This window comes from Phodopus roborovskii, unplaced genomic scaffold, assembly GCF_943737965.1.
Source record: "Phodopus roborovskii unplaced genomic scaffold, PHOROB, whole genome shotgun sequence".
NCBI classification, from domain to species: domain Eukaryota; kingdom Metazoa; phylum Chordata; class Mammalia; order Rodentia; family Cricetidae; genus Phodopus; species Phodopus roborovskii.
In genome coordinates this window covers 11,509,950-11,532,035 of record NW_026125052.1, presented here as the reverse complement: position 1 = coordinate 11,532,035, position 22,086 = coordinate 11,509,950, and the positions used below count along the sequence as shown (strand labels likewise).

Sequence of the window (22,086 nt, the reverse complement as noted above, 5' to 3'; positions counted from 1 at the left end):
CTACAACCTGCTCTTTCTCTCTGCCTCTTGCAGGGCTACCTGGCGACTATGACATTTAGCAGAGCTGAGCTCCTGGTCTGGCTGACATCTGTCCAATAGCAAGGGACTCAGTCTCTTGAGGGAATGTTAAGGTACCAGTGTGGTCAGTGAGGGTCCCTCTTCTGCCAGGAGGATGACAAGCTGGGAGGGGGAGGGGCTGCAGGGTGCCTCCCTTGACCCAGGATCAAGCCTCACTCCCAGCTGGGAGCGCCACGAATTCAAGTTTAGTATGGGATCATCAACGCATCCAACTGCCAGCTAATACAATGGGCCCCACTCAACACTCTGTCCACCAGTGATGCCTCAAGCCCACACATCCATCTGGAATGGTGTTATCCCATGTCCAAGGCCTTCTTGTTGCTCATCTGATTCCCTCATGCTTATATGGTCAATTTCATCTTCTACTACCTACATCAGGCATAAAACACAGGTCACAGGACTTCCTACCTGACCCTTCACAGGCTTGTCCACAGTTCTTCAGGAACTCTAGACGTGTCTTCCTGGTGTCTAACCCTGATACTTCTTGCTGCTGTATGGGTTGTTTCCCATTGTTACTGCACTGCCAGCCCCGCCCCCCTTCACCCGTATGACTTATCTCCATATCCTATCCACCCTCCACTCCCCCATCCCTTGGTGACTCATCCCCAAGCTTCCCAAGGAAGCCCCCACCCTCTGCCCTTTCCTCCCCTCTTCCATGAGTGGAAAATCCACCCCCATAGCGGGCCAGCCCCTTCCTCCTGTCTCTATTACCCCATCCCCCCATCGACTAGCTTCCTCTCCAGGACCAGGGAGCAATCACAGATGCCCGGACCTTGGCTTCCTTTGCCTGGTGAGATTGGGAGGCTGAGCCCCCAAACAGGCCCCTGGCTTCCCCCCTCGTCTGAGCAGGGTAGAGAGGCACAGGCCCAGGACCCAGGGTCTGACTTCCTCTTGTCCCGGAATGAGCATGCCTACCCTTTACAGGCAGGTTTGGGTCTTTCACGCAGAGGAAACCAAAAGCAGTGAGAGGGAGGGAAGGCAGAGCGGCCAATCAGGGGCAGGGTGAGGCTCAAAAGCAGCAGGCTCCCCAGGGAACCCCACCGAGGCCTGAGCCATGGCGGAGCTGCAGCAGCTGCAGGAATTTGATGTCCCCACGGGCCGCGAGGCTCTGCGGGGCAACCACAGCGCCCTGCTGCGGGTGGCCAACTACTGCGAGGATAACTACTTGCAGGTAAGTGAGGAGAGCGCATGCCAATATACCCCTGGAGGGGACCTGCAGCCGGGTCCCCCTTGCAGGGTCATCTGACAGGTGCCTGTTCTCGCCTTGCCTGAGCAATCTTCGGGCTTCAGCACCATGCCCCACATTTCCCAAGTGCTACCTCACTTGTTCTCTCTGGCACCGCCTTAGAGGTAGAGGATGTGTAGACTTAACTGTATGTATAATTCCACCTTGTCCCAGCTCTCTCTCCTCTCTTACAAAGACCCACAAGACCCTTTCCTCACAAGTGCTGGTACCATCTGCAGGCTGGCTCTAGGAGAATCATCAGGAAACTTTCCTTAGTGTTTGAGGGGAAACAGAGGAGTGTCGGAGCAGGTCAGGATGAGAGAAGAGGTCTGATGCTGAGGCAGGGGACTTACAGCCTGGCTGCTGAGAAATGAGGAGGAGGGAGGCACTCAAATTTTTATCTTTTTGTTTTTGTTTTGTCTTGTTTAGAGACAGGGTTTCTCTGTATAGCTTTAGAGCCTGTCCTAGAACTAGCTCTGTAGTCTTGAACTCACAGAGATCCGCCTGCCTCTGCCTGGTGAGTGCAGGGATTAAAGGCGTGCGCCACCCCACCCCACCCCACCCCACCCCACCCCCCCCCCCCGGCTTTTTGGGGCTTCTTGAGACAGAGAACCACTGTACAGCACAGGCTGTCCTTCAGTTCACTGTAGCTCAGGCTGGTCCTGCTATCTCAGCCTTCCCTTAGTGACGGGATTACAGTGGCTACCACCTCTCCTGGCTGTTGTTTTGTGTGTCATTTTGATTTGGTTTCTTAAGGCATTGGGAAGGGAGCCCAGGCTGTCTGGGAAGTGCTGTTTTGCTGAACTAAGCTCCACTCCACCCTGGAATAGTCTTGTTCATCTTGTGTGTATTCCGTAGCATCGGTTCCTGGGGAGGGGAGAGAGGTGGAGGGCCTCTCAACTGTCCAGGGTCACCCAGGTCTGGAATAGCAGAGCCAAGCGCAGCCTCCCTGCCTTCTCGCCTGAATTCCTCCCTCTCCACCCTCCTGCCTGTCTGATATCTTCTATGACTTGGGACAGTTTATCTGCATTCTGTCCTCTAGTCCCTCTGCTCCATTAAGAATGGCAGGCTAAGTCTGCGACCTCTTACCCCTAGCCAAAATGTGAGTTCAAGCCAGTCAGGGTTACATTGCAAGACACTACCTCAAAGAGACCAAAACAACAAATCAAAACCCTAAGCCAGAATGCAGCCAGAATTCTGACTCAGAGTCCAATGGCTAGCCCTTTAGATCACAGTGCTACCTTGCCCGTCATTCTGGTGTGTGTGTGATAAGTGACCAGCCTGGAGACAGATGATCTGGCACGAGGCTTATGAACCAGCTCTGTCCTACTAGCACTTGGGCATGCTTCCCTGGCAGGGATGGAAGCAGCCCTTTGCTGCACCTTAAAGTACTTCTGGAGGGTCCAATCCCATATGTGTGATTGGTGTGCACACAGGATCTGAAGCCAAAAGCTGAGTCCCATGTCTTCCATCTATTGACTTAGGAATCTACGGTGAGTTTCCCATTGGTCTTTCTTTCCTAAGATCTTTCTTTCTTTCCTAGGGTCTTTTTTCCCTCCTCCGTTCTTTCTTTGTATCTATCTATCCATCCTGTCATTGTCACTCTATAGCTCAGGCTGGCCTTGACCTGTCTGCTTCAGCTCCAGAAGACGGGGATTACAGGCCTGCACCACCATTTGGGGATGGGAGGGTTCCTCTCAGACTCTACACCTTCTCCAAGGTGGTTATAAGTATTAACTGGAACAGTGTGTTGAAGCATTTGCACAGGGCCCATCATCCTGTAAGAAGGGCAGGATAAATGTAGCTCTTATTGCTACTGTTACCATTTCAGTAGTGATGTAATGATGGAACTCACTCTATTGAGGTGACAGCCTTTGCAAACATACTCAGGGTATCAGAAACCCTGACCCAGGTTGGAATCCCTGGGTTCCTTTGTGCAGAGCACTGGCTCCTAGGCCATGCAATCAATGACCATCCCTTCTTGTGAAAAGAGGATAGTTTTGAGTGATGCCTTTGATAAGGTCTCCATCCCATCCTTCACCCATTAACCAGGTGTCAGAAGCCCATGGGGAATAGCAGAAGGCAGATGGGTCAAGTGTAGGGTTCTGAGCCAAGGTTGACTGAGTATACAAACAGGGTGATTTGCATGACAAACACTCAGCTTCGTTGAAGGTATCCCAGACCCTTATTTCTCTAGACCTGACTATGGGTCAAGATCAAAGTGAGAGGTTCGAAACATCTAGATTGGAGGTACCTAGAGCTGGGCCCAAACAGACACTTATTTTTTGGGTTGCTAAATCCATATGCTGGGCTGGGGAGGGAACTGTCCAGAAGCAGGGAGGGCCTGTTTTCTTACCCATTAAAGAAAGACCTGGAACAAAGCCTTTAGTCCTTTCTACTTTCTTTGCCTATTCAAGGCTTTGGGTGGCATATGCTGATGAATGTAAATTTTATTGCATATGCAGATAACATGTAAATAGGCACACAAATGAACATCGCTTCCCTGCTGTCAGAACAGAAAAGTAGGGAGGAGAGGACCATGGCATGGGTTTTCCAGAAGGTTCAGGCCACATAAGAAGAATCCAGATCTCACTGAGGACACAGCTCTGATAGTTCCAGCTACAGGTCCTATGGTGCACACAAAGTTCCAAGCCAGGAAGCCACAGGGTATATACATCATTGCCTGTCAGTGCACCTGCCTCTTCTAATTTGCCTCATCTCTGCCCCCCACCCCTGAAAGGGACAGACTTCAGTGCAGCAAGCTTGTGATTGATGGGGAAGGAGGAAGCTGTTTGGGGAAGCAAGACCCACGAAGGTTTACCCAGCCCCCAAGTCTGGTCTGGGACCAAAAACAGTTTTGTTTTTAGCCATTCTCTGGGTGCCCCTTTCCACTGACTGGAAGTGTGGCACTGGCCAGTGTCTGGCATGAAGTAGGAAGCTGCCCAGCTAGTGTGAGGTCCCCTTTCAACCTGTCCACCAGCCAACAAATGCATATTTATTTCATGTCTTCTCTGTGCTGGGGACTATGTCAGTGTAGGATGCAGGACAGAATGGCCCAGCTCTCTGCTTTCATGGTACTTATATTTGACTGCCAGGGATAGAAGTGAAGGAAAAAAAAAAAAAAAAAAGACAGGGTAAGTATGATAGTAAAGGTGAGCTGGGTAAAAGCTTAGGGAGGAGGTTTGGGAAGTGGAGAAGCTGGAATCACCTAGTGAAAGGGGGAAAAAAAAAGGCTAAGAAATACAAGCACGGGAGGCCCCAGGTAGATCAGATCCAGCTTGTTAGGAAACAGAACTCCAGTGGCCAGTGTGGGTAAAGAGAAGCAAGGGGTGTGTATGGAAGGGGGAATGTGGTATTCAATGCCAACTGTGGTGGCACACATCTGTAATCCTAGCACTTAGGAGCCGGAGGAGGGAAAAATCAGGAGTTCAAGGTCAGCCTTGGCTACACAGAGATTGAGGCCTATCCTACATGAGACATCAGAAAAAGAGAGACAGAGAGAGAGGCAGAGGGAGAGAGAGACATATTAGAAAGCTATCAGAGGGAACGAGAGAAGGAAGTCCCTTGGTTCTGGGACACAGTCATTATGTAAGTTCCCATACACCTGCAGGCAGATTGGGGCTAAAGAAGTTCAAGGTGGGGGGGGGGGCGCCCAGCCACATTCAGAGGGGCTTTGGTTTGCAGATGTAAGGGTGTGATATTGGCTGGGTTTTTAATTTAGTTATGTCTCCTCAGGCCAGCATCACTTTCTCTCTTCCTTTCTACTCCTCGCCATGCAGACTGCAAAGACGCACTAGCTGAGGAAGTGCAGTAGAGTCTGGTCCTCTCAACTCAGTCCTCACCTCAACTATTGGAGGAAAGGACTCCTCCGCAATCTCCACAGCCAATTCTCTCAGGCTGCAGACTTGTTTTCCTTATGTCTCCTGTAACCCTCGTGCAATACCATCCTCCTAGAAGCTACCTCAAGCATCTAAGGGTGGCAGCATTCTCCAAGTTCAGCTCCTGCCTCCCTTAGATTCTCTTCTGGTCCCACCGGACCTTGCCTAGGAAGCAGTGGAATGTGCTGGCCTTGGGCCAAGGCTGTGTGTATTTCAGGCCACAGACAAGCGGAAGGCATTAGAAGAGACCATGGCCTTCACCACCCAGGCCCTGGCCAGTGTGGCCTACCAAGTGGGTAACCTGGCTGGACACACTCTTCGAATGCTGGACCTACAGGGTGCTGCCCTACGGCAGGTAGAAGCCAAGATCAGCACACTGAGCCAGGTAAGGGTGTGGGAAGGTACCCCTTTCAGCCCCAACTCTTCCGTCCCACTCAAACATTCTCTACAATGAGAGTTTCTTGTATTTCTACATGTCCATGTTGTCAACTTGATGTTGGCACCTTCTGAACTTTGGAGACCTCCATCATGGCTATGTCTTAGTGGGGTCCTTGCTACCCCATTAGGTGCAAAGCTCTCTGAAAACAGATACACACAGTCTCTCGCCTCCATCCCAACCCACCCTTTTTTGTTTTTCGGAACAGGGATTCTCTGGCTTTGGAGGCTGTCCTGGAACTGGCTCTTGTAGACCAGGCTGGTCCCCCACCCCTCTTGAGTGTTGCTGTGGATATCTAAAAGCTTTGTCTGCCTGTCACAGTACCTGCACAAAGCAGAGGTTACAGGCCATCTTGTTTTCACTGAAATATAGGCAATGATTAATAAGTGTCCTCCACTCAGGCTAGGCAAGCCTATCTTCAGCCCCAGAGGAGTCTCTGTCACCAACTTACAGAATCCCTACCATAGGCTCATAAGTACCCTCAAGCTTCCTTCCTGGTTTCTTGACCCCACAAGGCACATGTTACAATTAGCAAAGTTTCAATTTTGGTCTGACTGTAAGTCCCCAAGGGGTCAGGGTATGGGGTGTGTCTTCTTCCTCCTCCTCAAGATCCAAGATTCCCACCCCTCAAGGCCTGAGGGAACATTCCAAGAGGAAGCTAATTCACATATTTGTCCCCTGAAGGGGAGAGCTGACTTGGTTACAATTCTCTGCCACCTCCACACTATGCCCTTCTGCTCCAAAGGTTACCCTGTCCTTCAATCCCTTCCCAGCATCCCCAGGGACATTGTTTTCCCTTTTCTTCCGTTTCCTGCGCCACTAATAATAACCCTCATTCTCTTCTACCAGGAAGTTGCTCTAAAATGGCTCATCCTTTTCTGCTACTCTTTTCCCCTGCTGCATGGCCACAGGGACAAAACTCGCTTTCTCCGGATTTCCCTGCTCCCTATGGCCATTTTTTCCTCCTCCCTTCTTTATTTTGAGATAGGGTCTCACTAGGTAGTTAGTCCTGTCTGGCCTAGAACTCATCATCATATAGACCAAGTTGGCCTTGAACTCACAGAGATCTAACTACCTGCCTCTCCCTCCTGAATACAAGGTCTCTCTCTCTCTCTCTCTCCTTTCAAAACAGTGTTTCTCTGTAACTTTAGAGCCTGTCCTGGAACTCACTCTGTAGAGCAGGTTGGCATCTCAGAGATCCACCTGCTGCTAGAATTAAAGGCGGGCGACTGGTGGTTTCTCCCTCTCAAAGAGAATGGTGTTGGACAGGCTGAGCCCCACTGTCGCCTCCCACCCCTGTCATGCAGATGGTGAACATGCATAAGGAAAAGGTGGCCAGAAGGGAGATCGGCACCTTAGCTACTGTCACGCGGCTGCCCCCTAGCCAGAAGGTCATCCCTCCTGAGGCTCTACCTCCCCTCACTCCTTACTACAGAAAACCCCTCAACTTCAGCTGCTTGGATGACATTGGCCATGGAATCAAGGTAAGGGGAGCTTTGCTTGTCCCCACTGGCCACCCTCTCCTGCCATGTGGCTCCCTCCGGTCTTCTTTCTGAGTCCCTGTGCTATCTTACAGTCCCTTCCTCTCTCACGATTCCATGGCCAGGAGCCATGGCCTAAGATCCTCACTCTCCCAAGGTCCCCAGCTGTCCTCTGCCCTGTACAAACTCTGCTTCCAAAGATCACATGCTGTCCCTGCCCCCCATCCACGGGTACTGTGGGGCAGGGGGGGCAGGGAGGGGGAAGGGAGGGTGTCAGGAGATGCATGAGAACCATTTCTTAGCCACATGAGAACAGCGACTTCCTCTGTCTGGGGGTTTGAGGTCATGGCTCTAAGAAGTCACCCCAGAATGCTGGTGGTAGGGACAGGAGGCAGACTTGGTGGAGGGGACATATCTCGTTTTGTCACCTTCATATCATTTCGTCTGCTTCATATCAGATTAGATTAGCAGATTTCCTGGATCTTAACCCCTTGATTTTATGCCAGTTCCTGGAAGGGAGAACAAAACTTCCTTTCAGTTCCCAGGTCCCCAGCTCCTTCTGCCGTCCAATGTCCTTGCATTTTTTCTTTTGACCTGGATGGCACTCAGGTCTCCTGTAAGCTGAGCACGAGCTCCAACCTATCCTTTATGCCTCGAGTTCCCTTTCTTGTCTCTAAGGAGGCAGAGTGACAGAGAACAGTGGGCCCCAGATGTTCCTCCTGGGGGAAGTCCCTAAGTTAAGAGTTGTCCCTTGCATTGGGGGTTGCTTCCTATCGCCGGCTCTCCTAGGCGGCTTGGGTTCTGCCATTCATCTCTCTGCCTTGAATTTGGGGAGGTCAGTTTATGGAAATGATGAGTGGGACAGCTCTGTGTGATGTATCTCCCCTCTCCATGCATCACTCAAAGCAGAGTTAAGGACGTCCAAGTCACCCAGATCCTTGTGGATTTAAGATAGTTTGGGGGTGCAAAGGCCCTCTTGGTCACTGTGGCTACGCAGAGGAAGAGGTTCTCAGACTAGTTTGAGCTGTGGGCTTTTGGTGGGGTGGCTCTGTGGGACCAGCTGCAGACTGAAGGCCCTGTGGCTCAGGGGTGGGGGTAGGGCGGGAGGAGGGCTGGGAAGCGGAAGTAGGAACTTGCTGAATCTGGCTAGCCCTCCCAGTTCTCGTACATCCCTCCCCCCAACTCCTCTTAGGGGTGAAGGTGAGGATTGCTCCCCTTGCCTCAGATGTCAACCCTACCCCCTCCCTCCAGGACTTGAGCACGCAGCTGTCGCGGACCGGGACCCTGTCTCGCAAGAGCATCAAGGCACCTGCTACCCCTGCCTCCTCCTCCGCCTTGGGGTGAGGCCTCAAGGCCATTCCTACCAGTCCTGCCCAGCCCCTTGGGGTTCCCAACTGCCCCCTCACCCCTTGCCAGCAGCACCTGGCACCGATTCTCCCTCCATGAGCCACCCTTCCTCAACCGCAGTCCTGCTCAGCAGAGGTCCCTCCCTCCCTCCTCATGCCACCATACTCCACTCCCAGGAGACCACCCCGGATCCCAGAGCCCGTGCAGCTCCCAGCCGTGCCCGATGGCAAGCTCTCCGCTGCCTCCTCTGCCTCTTCCTTGGCCTCGGCGGGGTGAGCGCTTAAGTCTAGTGGTGGGTGGACAGTAGGTGGATATTTAGAAGGGGGCCTCCTGCCAGACTTCTGGGGTTGAGAAAACCAAGGACCATTGGGTGGGGAAAATAACTTGAGGCCAGATTTTGGGTTGGAGGGACCCTTTGAAGACGCTGAGTTACAAGGTTTCCCTCATCTGCGTGTGCTCCCTCTGGTCCTTAGCAGTGTCGAAGGTACCAGTGGGATCCCCCAGGCATCACCTGCAACCCCGCCTCCTCCGCCTCCAGCACCTGCAACCCCGCCTCCTCCACCAGTCTCTGCGGAGGTCTTCTTGCCTCCTCCTCCCCTGGAGGTGTCCCAGCCCCCTCCAGGTAAAGAAGTGCCCAACCTCCTCCTCCCCCACCTTGAGACTCCCATCCATTCTTTTGGAGCCCTGTGCTCCTCAGGAACCCCAGGGAACCAGTGAACCGAGCCTATTTTTACACTAGCCCCGTGTTTGAAGCTTCTCATTTAAAGTCAACTTTGACAGGACCTTTATATTCTCACCTGGCAAGGGTTGTGCAGCAGGGTCTGCCTACCCTGTGTTGAGTCCTCCCAGGCACCACCAATGGGCTGGAGGCTGGCTAGATACCGAGGGCAGTGCCACCTCTGCCGTGCACACACATGTCTTGTTTCTTCCTCCCTGACAGCAGAGTTGCCTTTGCCTCCCCCTCCAGCTCTAGAGGGGGATGAACTGGGGCTGCTGCCTCCACCCCCACCAGGTTTTGGACCAGATGAGCCCAGCGGGGTCCCTGCTGCCTACTTGGAGAAAGGTATCAGTACTCTCAGAGCTGCAGAACACTACAATCCATTGGCAGGTTTCTGGCCTCCTTAGCCCTGACCTCCACTCTTCATCCCAGAGGCATTAGCTCTCCCTGCCAAGGTGTGACCCTATTGTCTCTCCATCCCCCTCCATTCTGATGAACGGAGTCCTGAAGCCTGGAGCTGGGGTTTGAAGGTAGTTCCCTCTGCTGCCTTCTCCCCACAGCCCTGTGTGATGGCTCCTGTACCATCATGGGGGGGGGGGAACAGAGGGCACATCTCACAAGACTTTTCTCTCTTGCAGTGGTGACACTATACCCATACACCCGTCAGAAAGACAATGAGCTCTCCTTCTCTGAAGGCACGGTCATCTGGGTCACTCGCCGCTACTCTGATGGCTGGTGTGAGGGGGTCAGCTCAGAAGGCACTGGATTCTTCCCAGGGAACTATGTGGAGCCCAGCTGCTGACAGCTCGTCCCTGCGCCAACCCAGCACTGCCTCAGTGGGTCTGAGTCCCAAGAAGCCAGCGCCACAGTCAAGGCTGGACTAGGGACCCGTCTACCTCTTGGGCTGTGAACTGTGTTCAGTCCCTGTTCCACACAGCAGTGTGGGGGAGGGGCTAGAGAGAGGTGGTACTGCTGCAGATGGGGGGGGGGGGAGAACACCAAAAAACTAAAAGCCAAGGCGTTCAGGCACCTTGCCCAGACAGCTTTGAATAAAACGGATGACCTGATATTTGCCCCGCAGGCCTAGAGAGCCGGGGGTGGGGGGGGGATGATGGGAAGGGAACAAGGTCTAGAGCACATCAATAGAGCTCTGCAGATGGCCCAGAAGGACCGCTCCATTTCAGTCCTCTTTACTATTCCCACTAGACCCCAGCTGTCACAGGCAGCCATTCCTGACATCTTTCCCCCTTAGCTTGATGCTTGTCTTCGTGTGGGCTCCTCAAGCCTCCCCCCACTTAAATGCGGCTGAGAGCAAAGGGCACCTCTCTCACCCCTCCGGCGGCGGCAGCGGCGCAAGAGATGAGTCACTTTGTCCCCCTTCACCTCCTTTATAGCTCTGAAAAACCAGAGGGGGGGAGGGGCCTGGGTTTCCCTGGCTCTGCTTAAAAACATGGCTTTCTGTTCCATAAGGGCGAAGGGGGATGCGGAGGACGACTTTGGTGAAGTCCCTGGTCTCTAGATGCAGTAGATGAGGTTAGTTAGAGTGAGAGGATGTCACACTCTCCGAGGTCATTGGTTGGTTCTACCTCGTTCCACCAGCAGGAGGTGGCGGTTCGCTCTGGCTTTTTCTTCCTTTGCCGGTATCTGGCGTGGGCGGGGGAAGGAAGCAGGGCGCAGCCAGCGTAGCACTAGTGTAGGATTTTGGTGGCTGAAGCAAGATCAAAGATGCCTAGGAGCTGAATTCCGAGAGCATCACAGGCCTGTGAGAGGAAGCCGGTGCTGGCATGCGGATTGGGGGATCCTGAGTCCGTCTGAGAGAAGACTGGGGAGGGGAGGTACGCAGCCGAAGCAGCAGCTAAAGTAGCGGGTGATGTTCCTTCTCCCAACTGCCAGGAGTCCCTTCCACTAAATTCGAGGGACACTGCCTGCCTTCCAAGGAGTGCTCACCACTCCCTGGAGGGGAGGCAGCCGAGCTGCGATAACTGCATAGATAGGGACGGCTCTTAACCTCCGCTCCCAGTCCACAAGCGGACAAAATTCCAGAAATGCCCAGAGGGGCGTAGCAAAGCTAAGGGGAAGAAGGAGTAAGACCAGGTGGTCTTAACCAATTCTCAGTCCTGCCCCCTTCTCAGCCGGTTCTCCCGGAGTTCCCTTTGCAAGCGATGGTCTTCAACACATTTTCAGCACCTGTTGCAGATGTTGGCGCACTTCTGCGGCTGTTTCCCAGGGCACCACGTGGGCGCGGAAGGAGCTGGGTTCGGCCTTCTGTGCCTCCTGGATGAGGCGGTGCATGGGGTAGCCGCGCCTTGGGAAGGCCACGTCCCCGCTCGCCAGCAACCCCATGGGGCAGAAGTCATTTGCACCGTCACCCACGTAGAATAGGCGCTCGAAGTGCACGCCATCGCGGGCCCGCTCACGCAGGTATTCACTGAGCACCTTGTGCTTGCACATGTTGGCGGGGCAGCGCGAGCAGCTGTGCGTGTGGAAAGGCCGCAGCGTCAGCAGTCCCCGAGCGTCGGGCCCGGATGGGTTGCTGAGGATGCGGCGGAATAAGCTGTGGTGGCCAGCAGCACGCAGGGCACTCTCCACTCCGAAGGTGTTGGCATCCGAAATCAGAATAACCTCGAAACAGGAGCCCTGTTTGGCTACGAACTGCAGCAAATCACCCATGCCCGGCGACAGGGGGATGGTCTCATAGACAGCGCGCAGGTCTCGCGGCCGTACACCCTGCTCACCCAGGTACTTGAAGACGCGTTGCATGTACTCATTGTAGTAGCCCTCGCGGTAGGTGGCACGCAGACTCTCAGGTAGTTGCTGGCCTGGCGCAGCACGCACGATCGAGTCGTCGCTGTTTTCGTCCACGATGGTCTCATCGAAGTCGAAGGTCAAGAGGAAGCGAGGTGCGCCTGGCGCAGCCATCCTGCCGTCCTGGGAGCAGGGGGAAGAGGAGCAGGAGGAGGGGGCAAGCGAGAGGCGGCGCGGCGGGAGCCGGCCAGGGAGAGCCTGGTTAGCGGGCCACAGCCAGGATCGCTGGCACATCCAAGACCTGAGGAGGACCCAAGGCTGGTTAAGCTGGAGATGGAGTCAACACGTGGCCCACACCCCGTCTCCCAGTTAATCATGCGGGGTTGACACAAGGGTGGCATACTATTCTTGAAGCCAAAGGCTTCCTTGGCTTCCGTTTCTGCTGTGCTCATGGGGTCCCTGGGGCTTAGCAACGGTCAGCTTTGGAGAGGGGACAAGTGACTTGTCAGGGATCACTCCTTGAGGGTTCTTAACTGGGTTGGAGACTTCTGGTGGCCTGTGTGGTGGGTGCAGGCAATAGTGGGCAAACCCACACCAGCTGCTTTAACCCAGCAGAGTGAAAGGAGACGCATGCGCCTAGGGGGGCAGCCTCATTTTCCCTTCGATCTTTATGGGATCAAAGACTAACGGAGTAGCTAGGCTCCAGGAAAAGCCATTGGCATCACCAAGGCAGGTAGGCAATGAGTGTCAGGTCTTTCCGGGGCCTGGATGTCAGCTACAAACGCCAGGCTTAGAAAGCCAGGTTCTGGATCCTCCTAGGTCCTGGCCAGAGAACTAGGTTTTAGCCCTCCAAATTACCAGGTAGGAATGCAGACCACACAAGACCTAGGGAGGCTCTTTGGGAGCTGCTTCCAGCCAGATGACACTGGGCAGGGGGCTAGGGGCCAGGGAGTTGTAGGGCCCTGTGCTGCTGCTCATTGCTAATCACTTGCCAATTCCCTGGGAAGAACGTGTCAGCGGATAGGGTTTCTGCCAGAGTCCGAAGCAAGCAGGCAGCAGGAGAAGCAATGGGGCTTAGGGAGATGGGAGCCCCCATCGCCAGGCCACAGCATACCTGAGAGACAGGTAGGGGAGAGGAAAGAGAGCAGCAGTGGCTAAGGAGGCAGGGGGAGGAAGGGGCAGGCAGCTAGCTGGAGCAGGGCACGGGGGAGGGGAGGGGTGTTTAGGAGGGTAGAGTAGATTACTGGAATACAGTAGGAGCACTAGGTAGCCGGACTTTGGGCAAAGGGTGAACATCGTGAAGAGGATGGGGATACAGTGGGAGTGTTGGGGCACAAAGAAAGGCAAGCACATGGACACAGCAGGAGCCTCCATCTATTCCTCTCTGCCACCTTTGTTTGCCAGCAGCTGTATGAAAGAGGCAGACTGACCAATCCTGTAAGTGACCCTTGTCTCTTTGCCTCTCTGCATTCGCTTCCTATCCCAACTTACCCACATGGAACCCGGTTTGCCCTCTCACAATCACAACCACTTTTTTTCTTTTTAAAAGAAAGGTTCCTATGTAGCTCAGCCTGACCTTAAACTTGCTATGCAGCTGAGGATGAACTTGAACTCCCCATCCTTCTGTTTTTTTTTTTATCACCCCAGTGCTGAGATAACAGCATTCTACCAACTGACCTACATCCCAAGCCCTCACCCACTACTACTTCTTGGGTTTGGATGACTTTGTAAAACAAGGACAGCTGAAGCCATTTCAGAGTTGGGATTGGGACATGGCTCTCTAAGAGATCTGTCTCTTCCACTTTATCCCCCCCTGTAGTCACCTGGGGTTTAGCATCAACCTGTGGGAGTTTCAGTGGCATGGAATCTCTGTTTTTTGAGGACGCAAGGCACCAGGACCCACACAAGAAAAATTTCCAGGGATTCATGGAGCACCAGTGGAAAGCACAAATCTGAAAGGGACTGGAGAGAGCTCCACTCATCTCAGTGTGGAAACGTTGGGGCTTGAGGCCTCATCCTGAAGGGCCCCTGCTTACCCTAGATAGGCACCGTAGGCCAACAGCTGGAAAACACCCACTCATCGTGGGTATGTAATCCTGAGCACCCACTTCCGGAAACGTTGCTGGTCTCAAGCTGTCATCCACAGCCCCTAAAAAACAAAAACCCACAAAAGTCCACACCTGTTCACTTGGGATATATTGGTGCACACATTTAATCTCAACACTTGGGAGGGAGGCAGAAGCAAATGGATCTCTTGACTTTGAGGCCAGCCTGGTCTACACAGTGGGTTCCAGCAGCCAGGGATATGTAGAGAGACCCTGGCCCCAAAATAAAGTGCCTACCCACCGGCTTCCTCTTCCCCACCCATTCCATCAGGTACCCGAACCACTCCTGGGTTCTCAGCAAAGAGCAAGGCCTTAAAGGTACACTTGGGCTCCTGGCTATCAACATCCCTGGCCAGGTCCCAGGCTTACCAAGGGCACTCCTGCAGACAGGTCACCAGACAGGATAAGGGACTTGCTCAAAAGCCACTCACTCAAAGTGGTGAGACTTCCAAACCAGATCTCGGAGGCTGGTCCAGGGCCTCTCTCCAGTATGACCTTTGCTTGCACATGAGAAGGTCATGTCATAGTTTACCAGTCACCTTTATTCCCAATCTCATTCATGGTTCATCAGACCCAAGAAGGCAGAGAACAGAGGGCTTAACTCACTTCCTAGAGGCTGTACTGTTCAAGCAGTGCAGCACTTGGTTCATGAATGCTTCACAACTGTCTAGAGGCTGAGATCCCTGGGCTCTGCATCAGATATGAGACTTACCTCCAGCATTACCTTGTTCAGGGGTCTCACGGACAGGGCAGGCTGAAATCTCTACTAGAGTTTAGGTGATCGGTTCTGACCTTTTGATTGGGGCCTTCATCAGTGCAGCTACACAGAATACCGTCTACAGCTTCTGGTGTCTCCCTACTCCCCTACTTCTCCACCCCCAGCTTGAGACACCAGAGGTCAAGCCCTTAAATTTAGAAAGATACAGCTTGGAATTGGAAAGGTACTATAGAGAAGCGATAGCAGAAGATCTGGCTGGCTGCTGCCCTCTAGTGGTGAAAATGGGTGGCATGGTAAATTCTGACTTTTGTCAAGGTGATGCTTGCTTGCTTCCTGACTATCCCAGGGCAGCAGAGAGGCAACTGCCTCCCAAATAAACTAGGGTAGGATCAGGAGGGGACACTGGGACAGTCTTTGTAGAGATGCATCACTGGCTACCCTCACCTCCTTACGATAAAGCTTTTTCAGCAGAGATGGGAAGTAACATTTAGTGCTGCAACTCCCCCTCCCCCAACTTACGGCTAGTAATTGGAAGGAAATTAAAGCTCACTAGCAAAAAGTGGCAGCATCCTGGGGAAACTCAATATTGTTGAGATAGTGGGAGAGAAGGGGATGGGGATGAGGAACAAGGGGATGGCATGCAAGGGGTATTAGGGGAACTGTCCTGGCTGATTCAACCTTTCTCCCTGGACAAGAGTTAGAGAAAGATCGGGTGCCACACCCATTGTAAAAAGCAATCTCCAAGAGAGGGATGGCTTCAGTCAGGGAGAGAAGGATACAAACGGGTCACCAGCAGCCACGTAGACCAACTTTCTTTTCTCTCATTCTGTTTCTCCCTTATCCTCCCTCCCGCTCTCTCAGGATTGATCACTGGGCTTTGTTATATAGCATGCCCTTAATTCAATGGTTTTGTTTTATGTTTTTAACTTCTAGACAGGGTGGCCCAACATGGACTTGAACTCAGTCAGCCCCCTGGGCATAGGGATTCCAGGCATGTAACAAATACCCTGCCCTGCTAAGATAAATTTTCATCTCTTAGTGGGGAAAAGGGGTCAACTATTTGCCTGTCTTTATTTTAAAAAATATTATACTAAGCTTATGCTCAAAACCCTTATGTCTCCAGTAGTAGACACAATTATGTTTTTACCTAATACTAGTGAGCATTTATGGAAATCTTTTTTGGTTTGTTTGGTTTGGTTTTTTTGTTTGTTTGTTTGTTTTTTGAGACAGGGTCTCACTACTTAACCGTGGCTGGCCTGCAACTCTATATGTAGACCAGGCTGGCCTTGAACTCAGATCTGTCTGCCTGCCTTCCAAGTGCTGGCAGCACTGCCTTTTTTTTTTTTTTTTTTTTTTTTTTTTTTTTTAAATAGGCAGAACAGAAAGTCAGGCATCCTGGGTTTCTTCCCAGAAACTAAGGCAGCCTCATTGTGACATCCCATCCCAGCCCCACAGCTGGGGATGCACATATCCCTAGTTATTCTTTGGCTTCATAACATTTGAAAAGGCCAATGGCAGTTTCCTGGTCTGGTGATGCAGGAGAATCTGAGTTCAAGACCAGCCTAAAAGATCTACACAAAAAAGTTCCTACTTCAAAACAACCACACAAAAAACTCACTCGCTTCTGACAGATTTGTATGATAATAAAATCCTGTGTCATGCCAGGCAGTGGTGATACACACCTTTAACCACAGCACTGAAGAGGTGGAGGCAGAGGCAGAGGCAGGGGGATCTCTGAGTTGGAGGCCAGCCTGGTCTACAGTGAGTACTATACAGAGAAACACTGTCTCAAAAACAAACAAACAAACAAACAAAAAAAAACAACAACAAAAAAATCCTGTGTGGCCACCAGAGTCCCCTGTGGAAAGGGGACAGGATCTGAGTTTCTTCAGCGTGTTAGAGCAGGGAGAGGAGGCAGATTTTCTGGAGTGGAAGGTAGGTCTTTTCTAGTCCCATGTAAGATCAACCTTTGTGGCTCTGATCACAGGCTGGCAGCCTGCTCCCTCCCTCGGTTGACACAAACACTCAAGTTAAATCTGTGGGAATATAGGATAAGTGATTGATTGTGTGTGTGTGTGTGTGTGTGTGTGTGTGTGTGGTCTGTATTGGCATAAGCTCTAAGCTTGAAATTCTCCTAGTGGGGGGAGAGAGTAGAGCCCATAGGAAAGTTTGGGGAGTTTTCCACAAGAAACATGTTGGCTGAGAATGGGAGTGAGAACTTCAGAAATACAATAAGAAGCCCTTTCTGCTCCAAGAGTAAGTACATCCATTGCTCAAAATCAGATCCGACAATTAAGCTGGGATTCTTGCCCCTAACACTCCCAACTTCTTGTTGTTTATTAACCCTTAATAGGAAGAAAAAAAAAAGGCTCAGAGAGGTCTGGCTAACATCTTGTGCATCACACAGCCTCACAAACAGGATTAGAACTCAGGGCCTTGTGGAGAAACTATCTGAACCTCCCTCCCCATCTGCTCCAGAGACTGCGATGTTTCCTGTCCTAGCTAGCTAGGGAGTAATGATCTATGCCCTGGTGCCAGTGAGGAATCTGGAACTAGGCGTCGCCTCTGGGATCCCCTGCCTGGGTAGACAAGCAGAGGTTGATCTTCACTGGGTAGGGGCAGGGAGATGGCAGCTGCCGGTGGGGTAGCAAGAGAGATATTTTTAGAGGTGACTGGAAAGCAGGCACTCTGGCACACCCCCAGCTGGCGGGCACTTCGCTCTAATGCGGGCGGGGGGTGCGCAGCTCCGGGGAGAAGGGAGGACTTGTGGGTGGCGGGGAGCTATGGTAGTCCCCGGAGATGAGGGGACACTGGCACCATGGACCTGGGGAAGGAGGGCTCAGTTCGCTGCCCCAGGGGTTACCCCATCACCAAGAGCATGAAACACCCTCCAACTCCACACGGCCCCCACCCCAACATTGAGATCGCGGTCCTCCCGAAGCCCAAGACTCATGCGGGGCAGCGGCGGCCGCGCTGTCTGTCCCGGTTGAGTTTGGAGTGAAAGTAGTGGGAAGGGGGCTAGTTAAGTAAGGGCTTTGGGGGCAGGAGGGAGCAAGGGGTGCTTACGGGAATTGGGGGGGACGCGGTCTTATCCACCCCCGGATTTCTGAGCTCCGACTCACGCGTCCCTCCAGTCCCAATAGACCGTGGATGGTGTGCTTCTGTTCCGTCCCTTCCACCTGCCCCCCATCCCCGGGGCCGCCGCCGCGTCCCCTTTAAATGCCGGGGAGCCAGAGCCCTAGCCGCGGCGGGCGCTGCGGCAGCCGCAGCACCCCGGCCCACCGCAGTCCCCGCACGTCATAAGCGTCCAGCCAATCACCGCGGTGCCGGCGCACATCAAAGGGGCGGGCTCCCCGCGGGCCACGCCTCCCGGTTGTCCCCGAGGCACTGCGAGCGGCGGAGGGACTGGGCGGGCTGGACGGGTGGAGCGTGGCGCGTCCCGTCCGAGGAGCGTGGGCGCGGGACACCCTCTGCGTGCGCGTGGCACGTGCGTGAGTCGCTGTCACATTCCCCGCCTCCTGCCGGGCTCGGCGTGGGGAATCTGCATGCAGCCCCTCCTCCGCCCGCCAGTCCGCCTTGTCGCGGAGCTCCGCCGGACAACTTGGTGACCGGAACAGCAGAGCAGCAGCTCGGCCGTCCACGTGCGCCGAGCTCGGTGTCCTCTGCTCTTCCGGGAGGAGCCACGGCGTCCCGCCGAGTCCTCGGAACCCTGTCCCCAGATTACCGGATACTCGTGCCTGCCGGCGGGGCGGACACATTCTCCTTTCCAGCACTGCATAAACACGGAGTTGGAGAGCCAATTCGGTACATAGCGGTGCAGATAAAACCCGCTTTCTCCTAAGTCCTGAGAGTGAGATCCTGGCCCCAATCCCCTAAACCCCAATGGGGAGCTTTCCCATCCTTCCCAGCCCTCAGATTATGAGCAAGAGGTAAGAGGTGAAACCTGGATTTCCTGAGTCCATACTATGAAACCCATCACTTGACCCAGGAGAACGATTTGGTCAAGAGTTCAAACACAAGAACACCTCACTTCAGCCACGGAACAGGATCTATGGATGAGAAGTAGATGCACCTAGACCTGTGTCTAGCCAGCTAGCCTTTCCTGCAGCAAAGCCAGCCAACAAATTTCGGTGAACTCTGTGCGGGACAGGGGAGGGGGCTGGTACCTAAAAAGCAGCATTTCGCGCTTCCAAAGGCACCGGATAGGCAGAAAAGTTGACCACCTGATCGACCACCCCGTCTTTCAAGCCTTTGATGATTTTCCCAATGCCCTGCTCCCCAAGCCACCAGCAGCCCCTTCACCTTCTCTATCCCTGATGCTTGCTGAAGTCAGAGAACTAACAGTTACCACTGTATTCCTGCCAGGTTCCCTGTTTGGCTTTTTTATTTTGAGTCAGGATCTCTTGCGGCTTGTGCTGACCTCACCTTTCCTGACCTTGAACTCTTAATCCTGCGGTTACTTTTGATGTATTAAAGACCTGAGTCACTACACCCTGCAATCCTTCCTCTTACAGACGCAATCCCTACACACTGCCCCAAAACAGCTCTCAGCAGCACTGCAATGCCCCACCCTTTGAGACAGTTTCTTGTGGCCCAGGTTAGTCTGGAACTTGCTATATAGTCCAGGATGGCCAACTCCCCATCTGCCTCTGCCTCTGCCTCCACCACCCAGGTGTTGGGATTTAAAGGCATGTGCCATTTATTCCCTTCTTTATAGGGAGCAGTGGGTAGATGCTGGAAAGATTTGAACTTGTGGACCTATGATCCAATCCAAGATGCTGCCAGTCAAGCCTATGAGGAAATAAAGTAACTGAGCTTGCTCAGGGCCATTCTGTTTAGAGATGGTAGTGCTGGGGTTTCAAGCTGCTTCTCACTCGATATCAACCACCCTTCCCCTCTAAGTTAATTGAGGGCAGAGACCATATTTGTCGTTGTCTTCTTCTTTCTAGACAGGCATGATTTTTCTGTATATCTCTAGCTTTCTTGGAACTCACTCTGTAGACCAGGCTGGTCTTGCACTCAGAGATCCTCCCGAGTGCTGGGATTAAAGTCTTGTGCCACCACTGCCTGATTCCTGTTTGTCTTATTTAGCACCGTGACCCAGACCCTAGGATATAGACTAGACACTGACACCCTGTAGGCCTGATCATCTGGTGCAATTTCAGCCTGGCTTCCAAACTCACCGATAAGGTTGGTGACTTTTCTCCACTAGTGATCTCAAGTTTTTACTGCCTAATTCTGCCTTCTATCCCAGTAATGGGGATGCCAGAGTTCACCTTTACCACCTGCAAAGGGCCTCTGTGAAATAAGTGTAATAGTGTTGGGGGCAGGGGGTGCTTGCTAGGGAGCCATCCTACCACTGACTTTTAAACTCCGTGTGTTTGTGCATGGGCAAGCAGGTACTCACGGAGGCCCAGGACTTCAGATTCCCCTGGAGCTTCCCTATAAGGGCACTGCAAGACCAGTACTCTTAGCTGCTGAGCCACCTCTCCAGCCCAAGCATGGAAAACATCTATTCCCCTGGTACCAAAACCTTCAAGACACTCTGTCTTTCAGCCTTCTTTACTTTCCCTCTCAAGTGTCAATATATGATGTGCCTTGTATCTAAAGATGGGAGGAAAGAGCCATGGTCCAGGCACCATCGGCAACGTCAGCACAGGATGGAAATTCTTGCTCTGTATCAGTTTCACTTTAGGACTTGGGTCACCTGACCTGGTAGAGAGCTTGTGGGGTGGAGAGTCATCTGAGGTGACAGTTCGCTCAAGTCTCTGGTGACCTTTGACTCAGGTGGCTAGGGTTGAGCTTTCCAACTGGTTCTCTGGGAGAGGCTGAGTCACCTGCCCAAGGTTCCAGTGGTAGAGCCAAGAAGCCAGGGCTCCAAGGTCACAAACTGCTCTTCAGGTGGCCTTGCAGTAGGAGCAAAGGTGATAGGAAAGAATGGATAGTTGAGTTCACACAGTCCACCTGGGAGAGGAGAACCGTTAATCTTTCCAGGAACCATCTAGGTGTTGGTCATTTAGTATTTCCAGTTTTACAGACGCAAAAACCCAGGACATTAAGAAATGCCTTGCCCCGAGGGCACTATGTGGCAAATGTTGAAGGTCAGGGGCAGATCTGTTCTCATGCTGAACCCAAAGAGGAAAAAGACGGAACCCTGAGTGACCTGGGGTAGGTGATAGTGGGCTTGGGTGGAGATGTGACCAGCTGTGTCCCATTCAGGCATTCAGTTGTATATAGCACCATGCCAGGAGTTGTGACCAGGATTTCATTTGGTTTAGGCTAGCCTGAAACTTACCATGTAGCTGAGTATGACCTCTATCTCCCTGCCTCTACCTCCTGAGTGCTAGGGTTGCTGGAGTGGCCTGCCACACCAGGTTATATAGTACTGAAGGTGTAGGGTTGCTGGAGTGGCCTGCCACACCAGGTTATATAGTGCTGGGGGTGGTGCCCAAAGCCCAGGGCTTTGTGTTTAGTAACCTCTCTTACAACTGAACCATATCCATATCTTTATTTTATATGCATTGGTGTTTAGCCTACATGTATTCTCTGGAACTGGAGTTACAGACAATTGTGAGCTGCATGTGGGTGCTGGGAATTGAACCTTGCTCTTCTGGAAGAACAGTCAGTGCTCTTAACCACTGAGCCATCTCTAGAGCAACATCACCAACTGTGTTCTTAATCAGAAGTAAGTGCCCTGTTCTTGTACAAACAAACAAACGTGGTGACCATGGGGATAGGAAGACAGAAGGGGAGGCTTGTTTATGTTCTTTTTCTTTTTTGTTTTCTTTCTGTTTCTCTCTACATGTGTAGGTCAAGCCAGACTTCAACTCACTGGTCAGTTGAGGCTGATCTAGAATTCCTGATCCTCCCTCCTTTATGTACCCTTGCTTCATGCAGGGACAACAGCACTGTGTCTAGCAGAAGGCTCTTTTCTTGAATGAAGCACTTTCTTTTCTAAACACACTTGAACCTATTAGTTTTGTTGTTTGTTTATTTGCTTGCTTGCTTGCTTGCTTGCTTGCTTGATTTTTTGAGACAGTTTCTCTGTCTAGCCCTGGCTGTCTTGGAACTCTCTGTGTAGACTAGGCTGACCTCAAATTCAGAGATCCCCCTGCCTCTGCCTTCCTGGTGATGGGATTAAAGGTGTGGACTATCACAACCGGCTTTAGTCTTGTTTTTGTTTTTAGATAAAACAGAGGCCTGGCTGTCCTGGAACTCACTGTGTAGATAAGGCTGACCTGGAACTCTTAGAGATAAGCCTGTCTCTGCCTCCGGAGTGCCGGATTAAAGGCCCTTGCTCAGCTCCTATTAATTATTAGGTTGAACATTGTGAGACTGAACACCCCTTAAGTTCC

At 52.5% G+C, this 22,086-nt stretch overlaps 2 protein-coding genes across 6 annotated transcripts; one reads left to right on the top strand and one right to left on the bottom strand.

Moving 5' to 3' along the window:
* Nucleotides 1-799: 799 nt before the first annotated feature.
* Abi3 (ABI family member 3) lies at nt 800-10,133 on the top strand. Of its 3 annotated transcripts, none has more exons than XM_051205970.1 (8): nt 800-1,249; nt 5,399-5,566; nt 6,925-7,101; nt 8,350-8,438; nt 8,622-8,717; nt 8,922-9,067; nt 9,386-9,508; nt 9,802-10,133. In XM_051205970.1, the coding sequence occupies exons 1-8, from the start codon at nt 1,133-1,135 to the stop codon at nt 9,963-9,965; spliced, it is 1,080 nt and encodes a 359-aa protein (XP_051061927.1). In that variant the 5' UTR covers nt 800-1,132; the 3' UTR covers nt 9,966-10,133. The 3 variants fall into 3 exon arrangements, with proteins under 3 accessions (XP_051061927.1, XP_051061867.1, XP_051061793.1); XM_051205910.1 differs by having other exon boundaries at nt 8,919-9,067; nt 9,389-9,508; XM_051205836.1 differs by having other exon boundaries at nt 801-1,249; nt 8,919-9,067.
* Nucleotides 10,134-10,531: 398 nt separating this feature from the next.
* Phospho1 (phosphoethanolamine/phosphocholine phosphatase 1) lies at nt 10,532-18,002 on the bottom strand. 3 transcript variants are annotated; one of them, XM_051206295.1, is made up of 4 exons: nt 17,798-18,002; nt 13,945-14,057; nt 12,901-13,022; nt 10,532-12,209 (listed from the first exon to the last, which is right to left on the bottom strand). In XM_051206295.1, the coding sequence occupies exons 2-4, from the start codon at nt 13,987-13,989 to the stop codon at nt 11,333-11,335; spliced, it is 1,044 nt and encodes a 347-aa protein (XP_051062252.1). In that variant the 5' UTR covers nt 13,990-14,057; nt 17,798-18,002; the 3' UTR covers nt 10,532-11,332. The 3 variants fall into 3 exon arrangements, with proteins under 3 accessions (XP_051062252.1, XP_051062332.1, XP_051062394.1); XM_051206375.1 differs by lacking the exon at nt 12,901-13,022 and having other exon boundaries at nt 17,798-17,996; XM_051206437.1 differs by lacking the exon at nt 12,901-13,022 and having other exon boundaries at nt 10,532-12,091; nt 17,798-17,996.
* Between the last annotated feature and the right edge of the window lie 4,084 nt (nt 18,003-22,086).